We start from the raw sequence: 16,307 nt of genomic DNA on the forward strand, positions 1-16,307 counted from the left end.
GTAGTTAATAAAGATAGAGGCACACATAAGACATTTTCAGTGAAATATTGTGTGCACAATTACTTGTTCTCTATTTGATTCTGTTCTGATACATTTTATTTATGTATCCCATATTTAAACGCTGTATTAAACTGATCTATAGCTTTTCCTTAGTCTTCTCTGACTTTTTCAGTTCTTTGTTTTTTCTCTTGAATTTTCTTAGTATTTCAACATTTAATATGGACTCAGAGGGAAGACGCAACATCTCTGGCATTTCAACTTATTGTTTGTACTGCATATATCATATAATGATCTACAGCTTAATTAAATCAGAAACAATTATTGTAGCTGTCTACTAAGACTTGCATATAATTTTATTTAAACAACTTGATTATAAGAATTGACTATATCATAATGTCTGTGTTATCTTCAGGGCCAGCCAGCAAGAGCATTTCCTCACTCACATTGTGGGAAAAGGATATGCTGTTCCTGTCTGCCAGTGACAATGGCTGGGATACTGCGTTCTGAAAACTTGTGTGGTTTTGATTTGGGGAAATTCCCTGTGCAGTGGGTACCTTCATAATTTCAAATTTCTCATCTTGTGATGCAAAAGAGACATTTCCAGACTTAGAGAATCACTAAGTGGAGTTCTTTAAAGGATTAAGAAATCATGAGATCTAAGAGAAGTATAAAGCATGCAGAACTCTTTTCTCAATGTACACCTAAAGCTGTTGTGACTTTGCACTCAAAAAACAAAGCCCCAAGGAGAGTACAACAGCAGAAAAAGAAGACTCCTTATAGTTAATTAGTAGAAAATTCAAGTCAGTTTGTGAAAACATGAGAAAGTTAATTTCTGATATAAACTTCTGTATGAAGCCATCCTTGGGGCAGGCAAGCATGGGAGCAGATTGTCTACAGGTGCTCTGGAGTCTCCATTCTAGGAGGTTTTTAAGATCTAACTGAACAAATATCTGAGCAGCCTGATCTGATCTCATAGCTGATCCTGCTTTGAGCAGGAGGGAGGATGAGAAACCTGCTCTTGTCCTTTCCAACTTGAATGTCTTGTGATTTTCGTGACTCAGACAACTTTCTTTACATCAGGAACAAGCCCACCACAACATATTTCACACCAAATGTAACTCTGAATTTCTTGTGCATGTATGCTCCACAGCATTTTTATTTTGGAATAAAATATCAAATAAAATTGACAACTGCCTAATGCAAAAAAATCAGACCACAGCTTTTACTGAAGGGTAATGTCAAAGCTCTGCATTCCATATGGATGTCACCAAAAGGAATTGTGATTTCATCAACACAGCTGCTAGCTTTATAATGACATATGGGAGTAAATTTTTTTTGATGACTGTTCTTACAGCAATGTTTCCTCTACCTTCTGCATTTTTCCTGACATCATGACTTTAAATATGAGCCCAATTTAAAAGGCAATAGTAATTTCTTTTGTATTTGTGTTAGCAATCTAATTTATCTCAAGAATTAACATTGTGTCAAATCTATTATTTCCTGAAGAGCCAGATATAATTTTAACTTATTCTGTAGCTGTGACAGATATTTTATTCTAGGATCCATTTTGTCTTGTACAGTTCAATGTGGACGTAGACTTCTATACACACCCAGATGAGTGAAAGTCTTTGTGGAATTTACTTCAACAGGATGATTTAGGGAAGAAAAGTAATTATAAAACAATAATATCAAGGACTTAGAAAGGGTAACAAGGATCTTTTGTATTGATCCTATTTCAAATATAATATTATATCAAATCAATAAATATGATGACAAATGCATAATAACAGCATAATAACTTTCAATATGCTATGCTATATTTAATGTCATCTTGGGCTATGTAGGAGTTTCTGAGCTAAGAAAAATCTGTACAGAGACAATTTGTTACAAACAGAAAAGGCCTCTCTACAGAATTGGATCTGTGGGTCTTTGTTTTATGAAGAACAAATTAAGTATTCCAAGTTTGGGGCGTTTTTTAATTAGAAAATATAGTTTGATATTTTGTTTTGTTGACCGACTTAATGTCAAAACACTTGAATTATCATCTTTCAATATGTATTTTTTACTGCAAGAAGATGAAAAAGAGAGGTGTTACCTTTCCAATTTAATACAGCATATTTTTTTCATTAGGGGTTTTTTAGAGTGTATTAAGAACTCTTATATGTGGACATAAGACTTTTTTTTTATTAAGAAGAAGCAGGCTTGGTTTACAGGTAATAAGAGCAAGAGTCTGTCTTAATTCACACACAATCAATTTGCAGGTTCAGTCACTAGGTAAGGCTCAAATATTGCAGACTTCTGATATCCTTCCCTTATGACAATAGTTTAGTTGGATTTAATGGAAGTAGTAAATAATGAAATGTGAAGTATTTGATGGAGTAATTGATAAATACATAATTATTAACATTGATTTAGGTACGAGTTTCCTATTGTATTCTAGTAAGTAAAGTTCAGTGACTGTAAATAGTAACATTACATTTAAATTAGTAGCAGAAATGCAGCTTTCAATGGAAAAGATAATTTATGTAAGACTGATACCCACCTTTTAGAATACAAAAATTTTGTTTAACAATTGCACTTACAGTTTTATGGTATGCATTTTATTTGTATGAATTTTTTGCTTTGATGAAAAAATGGTGTGCATGGATATATTTGTATTATGCTGAGATCTACTATAAATCTTGATAAGTTATGAAAGCTGCATCCATTAAGTTATCTTCCATAACTGAAGGTGAACAAGGAAATATCTAACCACTGCCCTAATAGAACATCATATACCTAGCATTTTAATTTTTTTTCTGTATTCTGTATAGTAGTCATTAAATAAACCCATCTCCAATGCCTTCTTGGCTATTTCATGGTCACAGGGAAAAAGCACCTAATGTTATCAGTCAGAGGGAAAATAGTGATGGAATGCTTTTCAAAAGTCACAGATGAGAAGGCCTTGTGAACATAGGAATACTAAAATATGCAATCACCAGCACAGATATAAAAATGTAAGCAGACATAATAAATGAATAAAATACATGCTGTATTAATGAATGTAAATTTAAACATTTCAAATTTAGCTATGAAAGTTCTAACTTTTGAGAGGGTATAGGGATAGGGGAAAGTAGTTATGTACTAAATATAAACCTTTTACTTGAAAAATAGCTCTATATGTTATAAACCCATGCAAAAAAATGACTTTAGGTCATTATGCAGTATCACAATGGATGTCAAACAAGTTTCAATTCAACCAAAATACATATTGAAAGAGTGGAAATCTTTCTCCAGAAAAGAAATCAAATGTCAATAAAAATTTAGCCTCTATCAGGGAAGAGGTTAATTTCATTCCTTCCCTGGGACATTCCTTCTTAAATCCTGGCAACCCTAACACTTGCAGCTCTTGCATCAGTCGCTAAGACAATAAAAAGTTTGATTTTTTTCCTTGTTCCCCAGACTCCTTTATGGTACAGAGAGGAAGAGCAATTTATCCATGTAAAATGGCTCTTTTCTACTATTTTTTTTCTAACTGAGTCATGAGAAGTCTTCAGAAGGGTCCAGTAACAGTAACAAATGCATTTCAAACAGTCCAGCAAATGTTGCATAACCGGCAAAATTAATTCAATTTTAGCACTATTTTAGCTGAGCAGCAGCCTTCACTGACTGGTTTAACAGCTACGTAGCTTGCCCTTGCTATCTGCAGTCACTGTTAAACCTCCTACAGCACATTTATTTAAATTGCCTGTTCTAAATGACACTGCCCCAAGTTCCCTTCACCAATGTCAAGAGAGACTTGTAAGCTCACCTTTCTCTGCAATAGTTTCTTTGTCAGTTTCCTTGTGGAAGAATCCCCACTTTGTGGAATTTATCCCCAGTTGACACCTGTGAGAGCATGATTTGATAAGGAGTCAAAGACAGCCTCTGGGGAGCTGGAATTGAGGTTGAAGGTCTCACATTAAAAAAGTCATTTACTTCTGGTTTCATTTTGCTCTTAGGCATTATTCACAGCTTTGCTCTGTCTTCAAACAACAGGAGCCATGGCCCCACTAAAAGAAAAGAAATCTGAAGCTATTGAATGTGCTTGGAGTTAGTAAATATTAACTTGGGCTTTCAGGAGTCAATCCACAGCATGTCTTTAAAACAAGAGAGTTCCCCCTTTTCATTACCATCGCCTTATTGTTGCTGTACTTTTTTTTTTCTTACCAGACAAGGTATTTCTAATAATACTTTTACACAGCATATGTTTTTGTATGCTGCTGGAGTAAAATTCTTCTTCCTTAGTTGATTATTGTTGTGCTAAGTTGTTTTATTGGAACTAACTAAAATGCAATTAATATTTACACGAAAATACAGAAAAATATTTATTTGAATACTTTGTAGATCTGGGACAGACAAGTGAAGCTTCAGTATATATTTTAACATATCTGGTGCTGAATGAAAAAAGTTCCAGAATAGGTTTTCAAAAATCACATACTTAAGCTTTTATTGAACTCACACAAAAGTCTTATCGTGTGCTTTTGATTATAGAAATATCAGTGTATTGGCTTTATCATCTTCACATTAGAGTATTTTTTTCACCATATATTTCCTTGTATTATTTTCAGATTTTTTACTTCTCAAGTAATATAAAACTGAATTTATGTAAATAAGGTTTATGTGGCAAATAAGAAGAACAGGGTACAGTCACCTCTGACAAAAGTGTTTTGATAAGGGTAAATGCATGTCTAAGGAAGAAGCTCAAAATAGCTACTGATTTCAAAGGGATTTTTTTGTCTCATTGTAAATTAAATTTAACCCAAATAATTTAAGCTGTCAAGACAGGGCAGAGTTAAAGTCAACATAACTTATACACTGTGACATTTTTGTTATTGTTTTTAATTTTCAATTAAACAAGGGGCTGTTAAAGAATTTTAAAGGGCAAATTTAGCACTTCAGTAACACTGACTCAGAATGAAAATCTTCTCAAATTAACTCCAGTAGGAATTTCTATTCTATTCTATTCTATTCTATGCTATTCTATTCTATTCTATTCTATTCTATTCTATTCTATTCTATTCTATTCTCAAGATATTGTTATCAGTTTCTTTCTTTATAACGTGTGCCTAAATGTGTGTAGATATGAATAAAGGAATAGCCTAGCCACCTATAGATTATTGTGTGCTAGTCATGGTCTCTACAGTCATAACCAGTAATACAGGTACTGGCCTGAAAGCTCCCATTGCCTGCTGGCTGACATTTAGGAAATGTCTGCACTGTAGCAGCACACTGAGTTGTCCTCATGAAGGCCAAGCCTGCTGGAAGCCCCAAACAGTCCAGGGACAAGCAGATGAGTATAGCTGAATGATTGGGTGCTGACCTGGGGGGGGTCTCTGCCCTGTGTTCCTATAGGGTTCCACTGCCCTCTGTGGATATAACCAAGTGATCTCATTTGCCACTGTAGATATTGCTAATGGATTCCCCTAAAATGCCTCCCTTACATGGTTGCCTATGTAATTAACTTTAAAGGAAACCATATTTCACTAAGGACAGTCACAGAACTTGCTATGCAAACCTAAATGTTTGTGTGCTTCCAGAGTCAGTGTTTAAATGTCTGTGAAATTTAAGAAAAAAAAAAAGATCTTTTAGTTCTGCCATATTGAAAGCTTCATCTTTACAATATCTTTGTGCCTCTGCATTTGAGTTTCTCAGGTGAAATCTTGCTGTAAAAATAGAGTAGCTTGTTTCTGAGGTAGGAGAAGGGCAAAAGGGGAAGGGAAGGGAAGGGAAGGGAAGGGAAGGGAAGGGAAGGGAAGGGAAGGGAAGAGAAGAGAAGAGAAGAGAAGAGAAGAGAAGAGAAGAGAAGAGAAGAGAAGAGAAGAGAAGAGAAGAGAAGAGAAGAGAAGAGAAGAGAAGAGAAGAGAAGAGAAGAGAAGAGAAGAGAAGAGAAGAGAAGTAATATTGTTTTTTATATTTTCTTAAGGATCCTTTTTTTTTTCATATTTCAAAAAGGGGTCAGCCTAGACCTTGTTTATTCCAAGGGTTGTCCAAAGCAATGCAGGCATCCTGTTGTGCTTGTCAGGAAAGGATATTTTAAAGAAAGAAATGAAAAACCGAGAGTTCTTCACAAATATTTTCCCTTTTATTCCTTTAGTAAAGCAAAGAACTCTCCAATTAAAGTTTCTACTATTATTTTCAGAAGTTTAAATATTAGGTGATAACCTGGTATTACAGTGTCTTTTGTCAGAGCACCAGAAAAAGCATTAGCCACAGTTAGAATTCCTTGTTGTTGTCACTTGCAGATTTAGTATCACTATAAAGTACTACAAATTTTTTTCCTCTAAATGGCTCATAGCATCAAACTTTTATTCTGCTTCTTCCTCCAGTTATCCTGTAGGGGCACATGTTTTAAGTGAACACAGGCAAAGAATCTATGCTGTACACAGGAGTGATCAGGTCAGCTCCAAAAGGATTTTATGGGCTAGCTGTGTCCATTCTATAAATAGGCTTGTTGTTGCCCAGTAGTTAATGTCTAGCATAAATATGGGCTGTTTCCAAGAAGAGAAGTCCTTTCCTGCCACCTGCCCTCTGTCCCAGACACCAGCGATTGATTCCAGCCACATTCTCAGCACTGGCTCTGCAGGGAGTCAGATCAAACCAGTGGAGGGGATTATAACTAACAGTTCTCTGGGATTAGGTTTCATGTACTGATGGGAATATGAGAATTTGTTCCTCATGTAGATGCTCTTTTCCTCCTGTTATATTTCTATACAGATCCTTCAACATAAAGTCTCTGAGTTCCTTAGCTCAATACAGGAGATTGGTATCAGTGAACACAGGCAAAGAATCTGTGCTGTACACAGGAGTGAAGCTGTTCCACTTAGCTGTATTCACAAGAGGTACATTTGCAGGCACTTTCTATGCGAGATTAGGGATTTCCTATGAAGAGGGAAGTAGCCCTCTGCTTCCACAGGGAAAAAAAATCAAATTCTATTATTTAGAATGAAGTTGTTTAAAAAGACAAGCAATTCTAGTAAGATTTTGCTATATAAGTCATAAATACAATGGCTAATGAAAATGAGATCTTAAAGAGCATTTTCCAAACATTTGTATACAAGCTTAAATTGAAGCCTTAAGGTCAGTTCAATTGAATAAAACCTGGGCTCTCTAGATTGGGATTCTTTTCTTTTCTTTTCTTTTCTTTTCTTTTCTTTTCTTTTCTTTTCTTTTCTTTTCTTTTCTTTTCTTTTCTTTCTTTTCTAATTGCTTAACTAGGATCTCTGGTTTCTGACTTTTAAAAAGGAAATGTTATTGTTTTGGAGAACAATTCAGTACATTTAAAATGCTGCTTTCAAAGATGTGTTAAAATCTTGATGAGATCAGTTACTTTTATTACAAATTTTTTGTACTAATTGCCAAATAAATGATGTTAGGCTGGATCTGACTCAGCTGCAGTAGTCATCACTAAAGAAGAGAAAAAATTTGTCTCAATAGAGAAATGGCAAAAATTGAAGAAATTGTATTTGAGAATGAATTAGATAGTGGTTCAATCAGATCAACATGTTTGATTTCAATGTACAATAGTATGAAAAAATCTGAAGTAATGGAAGGTATAGATTTTTCCTCTGCATACTTGCCAGACAGGAGGCACAAGGAATAGATATTATTACCTATTTTCTAACTGCTCCTCTTTATTATAGCACAGAAACTTGGGCTCAGTTCTCTCCATTATTCTGTGCCAGCACATTAAAAGGAAAAGTAAGATGATCTGAGCTTAAATGTTACTCTGAAGAGTACATTTCTCTCATACTGTTCTGCAATCTCTTCATTGATGTCTTACTATCAAAGCCAGACAAATTAAATACTAGATTCAGAACTACTCCTTCTCAAAAGTAACTCCCATTAACAGATGATCAGAGTTCACAAACACTTCAGTGACAGTTCATCAAGATCTGGAAGTGGTGTTCAGTGTCCCAGGGAAGGGTACTCTCTCTACTGAGCATGTTTGAAGAAAGGAGATGTCCCTTTCACTGTCCGGTTATGCTGTATACCAAAATATTTCACCAGAATCTGTTCAACAAACTCATTATAGATCCATAACCTGTTTCTGGGTGACCAAACCTGAGGTCAAAACCAGTCTTCCTTTGTCACTGCTCCATTAATGAAGTTATTACAATGTTGGTAAATGAAAATTGTGGTTGAACAATGCTAATTGCTGGGTTTTAAATGGGTCTATTCTATTATTCAGTAACTGCAGTTTTCCTAAGTCCAATATCTATGAGCTATTTTGAAAATATTTTTATCATTTCCTTTATCTGCTATAATTTCCCTTCCTTTGTTTGATTTGTGCTTCTCATAGTTTCTTGGCATTGTCTTGTGTTGATGAAGCTACACCCTTTCACTGTGTACCACTAATCATTTTATGTTGCTTTTCTTAAAGACGCCTCAACCTAAAATTAACACTTTTTTACTGGAAGCATGGCCATGCCTCAGTGTTTATCTTGAGAGCAAGAAACACAATTAGAGTATCCAATTTGATTTCTGTTTGTAGCTAAATACCATACTCTATATTGCCTTGTCAAACATATAGGAACTCAAATACAGAGCAGTTCTCTTGCTACATGATTCTGTATCTCCATTTCTGCCTGCATGTTTTTTGATGACTAATTCTGACACAAGTACAATAGATCCAAGCCAATAATGTTGGTTTGGTTTTTTTTACATTGGTGATCCTTATTCATAAATATAGTCTCTTGCAAGCAGGTATATAAGATTGAAGAGAAACATTACTTATTCAATGCTGGGTGGCAGATAAAGTGAAATTCAGGATGAGAGATACTTATTTTCAATTACAGTTTGCAATGCATATCGGGCCGAGTCACCCCAACCAGTGCAGGGTGCAAATTTTGTTTTGCTGTGCTGCCAGCGATCTGTGCACCATGGCAGTAGTAGAAAGGTGACATTTCAGAGGAAGAACAGTTGGCATATCTGCTGTTATGTGCCTGCACACATCTTGGGAGAGGCAGCAATAATTTGTTAGGGCTTATTCAGACACTGGCCAATGGAAACAGCGCTGGAAATGCACTCAAGTAATGCATCTCCTGGTACTCCACTCACACACAGTCCCGGAGTGGTATTATTAATTTTTTCAGCTCTGGTAGCGCACTTCAGGCTCAATAACAGAAGGAAAGTTGTAGCTGTTTTACATGTTCTCATTTCTATCCAGCTGCCTTTCTGCAATTAGTGACTGTGGGGGATACTCTAAAACCCGGCAATGACAAAGCAGGCAGGGGTGATGGTGGACAATAAATTTTCAATGCACTGTAGAGAACAAAAATAGCTGATCCAAGTTGTGTAGACAAAGTCTTTAAAGAGCTAAGAAAGACATACTCATGCATGCATCTGGTGTCATTATTTTTTAATATTTCTTGACTTCAGATTACCACAATAAAACACAAACTTTTTTGAATGCAATCTACATAAAGCAAGCAATAAAAAAATCTTGGAAGCTGTAGGAACTGATTCATGAAGTAATATGTGAATGCTTTTGAAAAGGCAGGACTTCAGCTTGCAAATATTTGAATTTCATTCACATCAAGGAGAGATTGATACCATGGGGCTATAACAATGAGTGAAAGAATAAAATTTAAAAAAATATACATGAAACTGAAATTAGGGAAATACTGCCGCTGTTCTGATATTTCAGTTTTCAGAAAATTCTCTTGAAGGAACAATCACCTAGAACTTCCAAAACTAAAGATAAACTTTGGACAACTTAGCAGAGAACAAGTTACTGAGATCTGAACAAGTGAATACCTCCTTCTTTATCTTTACTTCTATTAAAATTTTTCTATATAATTTTTTTTTTATTTAGATGCTAAAAGGGGAAGTTCTCACCTTTAACAAGCCAATATGATCTCTATAAAACCTATTATTATGAAATATACTGTTCAACAGGGGATATAGCACTAAGTTTGCTTTGAAGGAAAGTTCAAATGTTTGTCTGATGACTGTTTATGTTACCAGAAAACCATCAAGAATGGAGCATATTGGAAGCCTATGCCTGTAAAAGAAGCAGAACATATTTTTAGGAGGGCTTACACTATGATGTCTAGTCAAAACTCAAGAACCTTAAGCATTATTATGCAGCATCCCTGAACATGATACCATGTTCCAAATATTTGGTCACAGCCATCCCCATCAAAAATTGGCTCCAGAGAGTAATACCTTGAGGTGGTGGTTTTGTTAGTCATTATAACTTTATTTTTTTCACCAAGAACAAGAAAAGAAAAAATATAATAAATGATAAAATTAAAACTTTGTGCAAGAGCAAAATCAAGACATTTCAGTTTCATACCAAACAAGAGAGAATACTTTATGTTATTATCAGTTACTGCATTTATTCCTCAAAATGACACTATTATTTTTAATGAATAAATGAAACACAAGATTATGTTTGTCTTTTGTGTTTAATTAAATTTCATTTTGGCTCCAAGAGACCTGCAAGATGAAAAAATATCTGAGGTCTTTTAGAGACCAACTGTAGAAAGTAATATTTACACATATTTTATGTTAGATTTGGAGAAAAATTCTCTAAAGATTGGTGACATGAAGATAATTTCTCTTAACATTTTGGGCTGGTAGCAGCCTGTTTTCATACTACCAAGGAATTTATTTGAGCTCCATACAGCTTATAATAAAAGCGTAATTTAAATTTTGATCTTCAGAAAAGTGAGCTTTGTTAGGTACTAAAGGCTGTCACTGCTGTAATATTTGAGACTGCAGAGATTTGAAAAGGTTTCCTCCTTCCACAGTCTTTGGCTATATTTGACAACCCAATGAAGACTGTAGGGTGAAACCTGAGGAATGCTGATCCCTTGTATCTCCTGCTGACATCAGTAGGAGCTCAGCACCTATCAGCATTGAAGGGGTCTGCTACTGCAGCTGACTCTCAATAATGCAAAACAATTAAAAACAATAGCAAATGGAACAAAACCTAAATGATGCAATAGATACCAGTAAAGTTTAAGGATACCCTAAAAATTCAGAATCATCTTAGTTTTACAATTCAGCATGTCAGTTGTGACCAGATTGTATCAGCAAAACATGATACAGAATTAAATTCAGAATCAAAGCCCAGGTTAATTGTAGACAGTGAGAGTTTGAAAAGACTGGCTGTGATCTACATAAATACTAAAACAAAGTCAATCTAAAGTAACACTGTGGTAGGAATCAGCATTGTCTCTTGGGTCTCTACTTTTACATTTAAATGACACATGCATCCATTATGAACATTTTGGCTTTTGCTTTCTGTCCACCACCCAATCTATTTGGTCTTTAACACAGGAATGATTTTTTTACCTGTGTTTGTAAGGGTTTACACAATGAAGATTCTGAACCATAAGGGAAGCTCTAATAATAAAGAAGAATAAATAGCATATTTAACATTAAATTTAAATTGCATTATTAACATTATTGAGACCATAGTCCTCACATGTACTTTTCTAGGGATTCTCAGCTTATGTGTCTGTGTCAAATCTTGGTTCTTTCTGCCATATTGCTTCTCAGCCTTAGCAAGATGTTTGTTGCTGCGGTCCAATGTGTTTATTAGCTTAGACTGAGTGGTCTGGATTTACTTTGGGGGAAGCTGATTGAATGGCACCCACCTATTTAAAGTTGGCAGCAAGGCTTGGCATATTTGCACTTGCTGGTGCCTGGAGTCAGTGTATTAGGACTTTGTTTTACTGCTATACCATGGTTTGGTATCTTTTCATACGGACATATGCAGAAATACTAAATTTATTTGTCCCCAGGAAAGTCATGAGTCCAGAAGCCCTGAAGATAAGAAATCACAACAGAGACATTTTCTAGTCATAATAATAGCTGAGCCTGATTGTAACTGGAATCACAATTGCAATACCACATTAAAACTAAAGTATGAAAATTAATCACAGGAAGTCCAAGAACAAAGATCAGACCTCTAAATTATGATGGAATAAGTCAGATTTTGCCACAGGGCATAAGCATCAACCTGCAGCTTCCTTTGAAAGCTACTGCAGATGCCAGGGGCTAACAATAACTCAGTAGCAGAAACAGCTTTTCAACTGTACAGTATCCAATGTACAAAATCAGCCAAGATCTCTCTGAAGTGGACTGTGTCTCATCTTTGCTGCCAGCTAGCCTTTCAGCCTTTCAAATGTTCAGAATGCATCACTATGGAGAAAATCACTGAAGCATGAGCTGCCATGTGAGGTTTTAAAGTTCTGTTCATTATTTCCCAGTTCTGGCTGCTGTTTTTCCTTTTCAGAAAGGCAGCCTATCTTCTCTATCATTGTCTTGTAATAGTCACCCTTCTATGTCCTCTTCTTCCTTATTTCTCTTTTTCCTCCCACTTTGTTTTCTGTCTGCTGAGACATCTTCAAACACAGGTCTGTGTTCATCTAACAACTGTGCCAGAAGTTATGGAGAACTCCACTGGCTTACAGATGTGCAGCTCCACAGTGAAATATCAAGTGTTGCTGCAATGTCCACCTAACTGGACAGCCATGATTGCCAACTTAATAGGATAGACAACTGTATTGTTAATGTACCTTACAAACATAAAAAGTTGATTTGGGATATAATTATCAGGCGGTTTGGGTTTTCCGGGTTTTGGTGTTTTGTTTGTTTGTTTGTTTGCTCTTTTACCTAATCATACTGTGGAATTGCAATGACACCCAGCTAATTTTCATAACATTTCCATCTTACACTGCAAATTCCCTCCCAGAGGGACCAGTGATACAACAGGACTTGAGCTATAGCCCAGCTTACAGTAAACATACAGTCTTGAGAAAGTTCCTCTAAGCCTGCAAGATATTACTCATCATGAAATAAAATTGACTATTCATTTGCAAGCAGCTAGTCTGTACCATCAGCTGTCTAGCACTGCATGGCTGAGTAAAGCCTGCCCATGAAGATAAGTCATTGATAACATTACTTTTCTGGGAAGAGTCAGGCTTGTTCATGTAGGTATCTGTGATATTATAAGCCTGGGTGAAAATTATTCCTTTAACCCATTAAGTGATGGCAAGAATTTAGGTAATTTTTATTACTTTTTTTTTTCAGTCTTCATGTTAATTTTTAGTGTATAAGTACTTTCTTCATAGTTTCAGCATAGTGGTGTAACACCCTGAAATTCTTCTCGTGCCACTTGCATCTGTTTACATGTTTGTAGCCAAGAGATTTACCAAAGATGTATGGCTCCTAACTGGATATATTACTGCAAGCATCGATTCAGCTCTGCTTAATTAGTAAGAATGGCTAATCATTCATTTTCTGGCCCATTAATCAAATATATTTCCTTGTGGAAAGCCTCTTCTTACAATCACTACCTATTTTAAAATGATGTATAGTGACAATCCTGAAATTTCCCCAATCTAAGAGAATTTGCACATTTTAGGAAAACTTTTCAGGTCAGAGGGATTCCAGCAAGGGTCAGAGGGTAAGTAAAACTCATCCCAAAGTAATATTGGTGTAAACACTTAATTGTCTATGACACTTTCATTTTCGAGATGGACAGTGAGATTACTTGCCAAAGGACTTACTCATCAAATCTTCAGGGTGAAGAGGTGATTTGAAATTAATATATGCAATATACAGTGCAATTTGTTGCATTGTTTGTTGCACTGCTCGTGAAATAACATTTTTCATCATGCCTTCAATATTTATATTTTGTCTAAATTTCGTTACCTCTGAGATGGATACAAAAGAAAGGATAATGCTGAACCAGAAGAACTGGGTCATTTAAACTTAAATCCATGACTTATTGTTATGAGTGAAAAATAAGCACAACAATCAGCTGTATTGTGTAAATGTGTTGTTCTAATAACAATTTTTATCAGCTCTGAGTTGGACGAAAGGTGGAAGGCAGCTTGGAGGAATTGCAGGAATGCAGTTCAGTTAGTCAGATCAGAAAGATCCTAAGCACATCGTGAATTGGCTCAAATGGTATTTACCATTGTTTCACAGCAGTTGCACAGATTAGACCCGGATAATTTTTGAATGTTTCATTCACACAAAAGAGCAATTTCAAAGTCCTTAACCAAAATTTGTGAGATCATTGTTCATCTAAAGTAGTAGGGCATACACAAGATAATTTAATATTCCAGACTGTTCTGTTCCACAGATGACATGAGCCAAGGTCTCCTTTGCCTGATCTTGATGGACTGCTCAGGTAAATGATAAAGATCTAATGAATTAGAGTAAAGACTAATAGCTAACAGATGTACAGACACCATCCACTCTATTAATTAATGCTGCTGTACATTATGTGGAACTAATGCAAATTACTGTGTGCAGAATGTTTACAGATTGGAATTGTGCTTAGCAACTTGGTGAGAACCTCAGTGGAAGTTTTTCCAATACATTCAAAAAATTCTGTGAAGGAACTAGTAAGGTACAATCACTGTGAAATTTGTTCGTGACCTTTAGGTTGTAATTAGTTCTCCTTGTTTAAGAATTTTTTTTTCAATTTGAGTCAGTTAAGGCTGCATTTTATCATTGCTTTTAAACAGGTAAGACAATACTGATTTTTCTGCAGTTCAATATTATAACTCCAGAAAATTAGTGTTGCTGATGAAATGGTCTTCAGTCTCAAAAGACTTATTAAATTAAGTATTTCTAAAATTAGAGATCCAAACTATGACACTTTAAAAAGTCTTACTCTGGTGCCAATATGCCCTTCAGGGTATGTGATGTTTTTCAGAGAGCTACAATTTCTTTTTTCATTCACTTCTCAAAAAAACAGGATAAAACAGGATTTGTCCAAATGTTACAGTTACTAGTTTATTTTGATATTCTAATGGGCTTAGACTCAAAGTATCATTTAAAGGAAACTCAGTGATGAGTTGCAAATTGCAACTGAAATAAGTTTTTGTATAGCTGATAGTTTAGTAATCAGCCAGTTGTCTCTCTCACATAATTACTATGCATGCTGGAATACAGAAACCTTCTCAATTTTTTTTTTTCATCTTACAAAAATGCATTAAAACAAATCAATTGTTGAGTTTGGCCAGCATTTAACAATCTACTGTATTCAGCTCCAGCTCTTGAGCTGATTCTTAAGACAAAGAAAAGAGAAATATTAGTACTTAAAAGAGGAACAGTGATGAAGGAAGTATACTTCACCTGAAGCTCAGAAGTTAGGTGTGGTATGTACAAGACAGTGAGTTAAGTACAGAATCACTTACAAATTTGGTGTAAACTTGTGTTTGTTCCACACACATAGTATCATATGTGATACCATCGAATTTAGATGCTGTGTTTAAGCAGTGCCATTTTTAATGCCTTTGCTAGAAAATATTTTCACATCCAATAACCAAAGCCAAGCTTACTTGCTGTTTAAGGGAGTCAAAGTCTTCTTTAACATGCTCTCAAGTGTGAAAATAATTTTTTTCATTCTCAGCATAAAAATAGATACATCTGCTCAGTAGTATTCACGAGCAAGTTGTAAGCAGCAAAAAAAAAAAAAAAAAAAAAAGAAGCATTTTTATTTTGCAATAAGGTCTTCACTCCATCTTGTGTATCAGTTACGGAATTAAGTTTGATCATTAAAACTACCTCCCAGACATTTGATTAAATACAGTACTTTAATATTTATTATTTTGGTTCTTGAAACAGCTAGTTTATTGGAGACTTCCACTCTGAATTCAGGGTTTCACAGTGTTATTGGGCTACTGTGAACTGAAATAAAAGCAAACAAAATCTGTGGTAATAATCTGCTACATTGTCAAACCTGCTGCAGTGTTTATAACGCCACTTGATCTCTGGTAAGCAGTGTGTTAAATTTTTATTCAATGTAGCCAGGAACTCCTGAAGCCTTTGCCAGGATTGTAGAAGGGAACAACCACTTGAGGTTTGGGCTGCCTGCAATCATGTAATTAGCTTAACTGAATACCAGAAGTTCTGAGATGAGGTTATTTATGAACTAATTGACAGCCTGCACTGGTTAACCATAGGAAAGAGAAAAAGATAACCTAACAGGAGAAAAAGCAACGCTTAAAATGGAATGATTAGAGCAATAAAATTATTTGGTTTGCATATTTCCAGTATTCTTGAATTTATGCTTCCCTTGCTGGGAGAAATTTAACCACTGTCTGCTGAGGAAATATTTGGGGGTTTTTTTTAGTTCTTTTGTGTCAGCATCCAAGCTTCCTTCATAGTACATTGCTTAACATCTCTACATTCTGGTTTTAAATATGATAAACAGCTTTTAACACCTAATTGAATAATTGTCCCGATCAAACACTTTTTCCCCAAATGTCTGTCAGTATGTTTAATATAAGAGATTTCAAAGTGTTTGTCATTGG

At 35.2% G+C, this 16,307-nt stretch overlaps 1 protein-coding gene across 4 annotated transcripts in view; it reads left to right on the forward strand.

The window, feature by feature from the left end:
* Window positions 1–16,307, forward strand: part of PACRG (parkin coregulated) — a 214,769-nt gene that overhangs the window by 165,283 nt on the left and 33,179 nt on the right. For 3 of the 4 annotated variants that reach the window (XM_066546683.1, XM_066546686.1, XM_066546685.1), the window contains exon 6: window positions 14,126–14,173. The exons of the other annotated variant lie outside the window; for it this stretch is intronic. In XM_066546683.1, coding sequence (XP_066402780.1) covers window positions 14,126–14,173 — 48 coding nt within the window. The remainder of the gene's footprint in view (window positions 1–14,125; window positions 14,174–16,307) is intronic. 4 annotated transcript variants of the gene reach the window in all.

Source organism: Molothrus aeneus, chromosome 3 (genome assembly GCF_037042795.1).
Source record: "Molothrus aeneus isolate 106 chromosome 3, BPBGC_Maene_1.0, whole genome shotgun sequence".
Lineage (NCBI taxonomy): Eukaryota > Metazoa > Chordata > Aves > Passeriformes > Icteridae > Molothrus > Molothrus aeneus.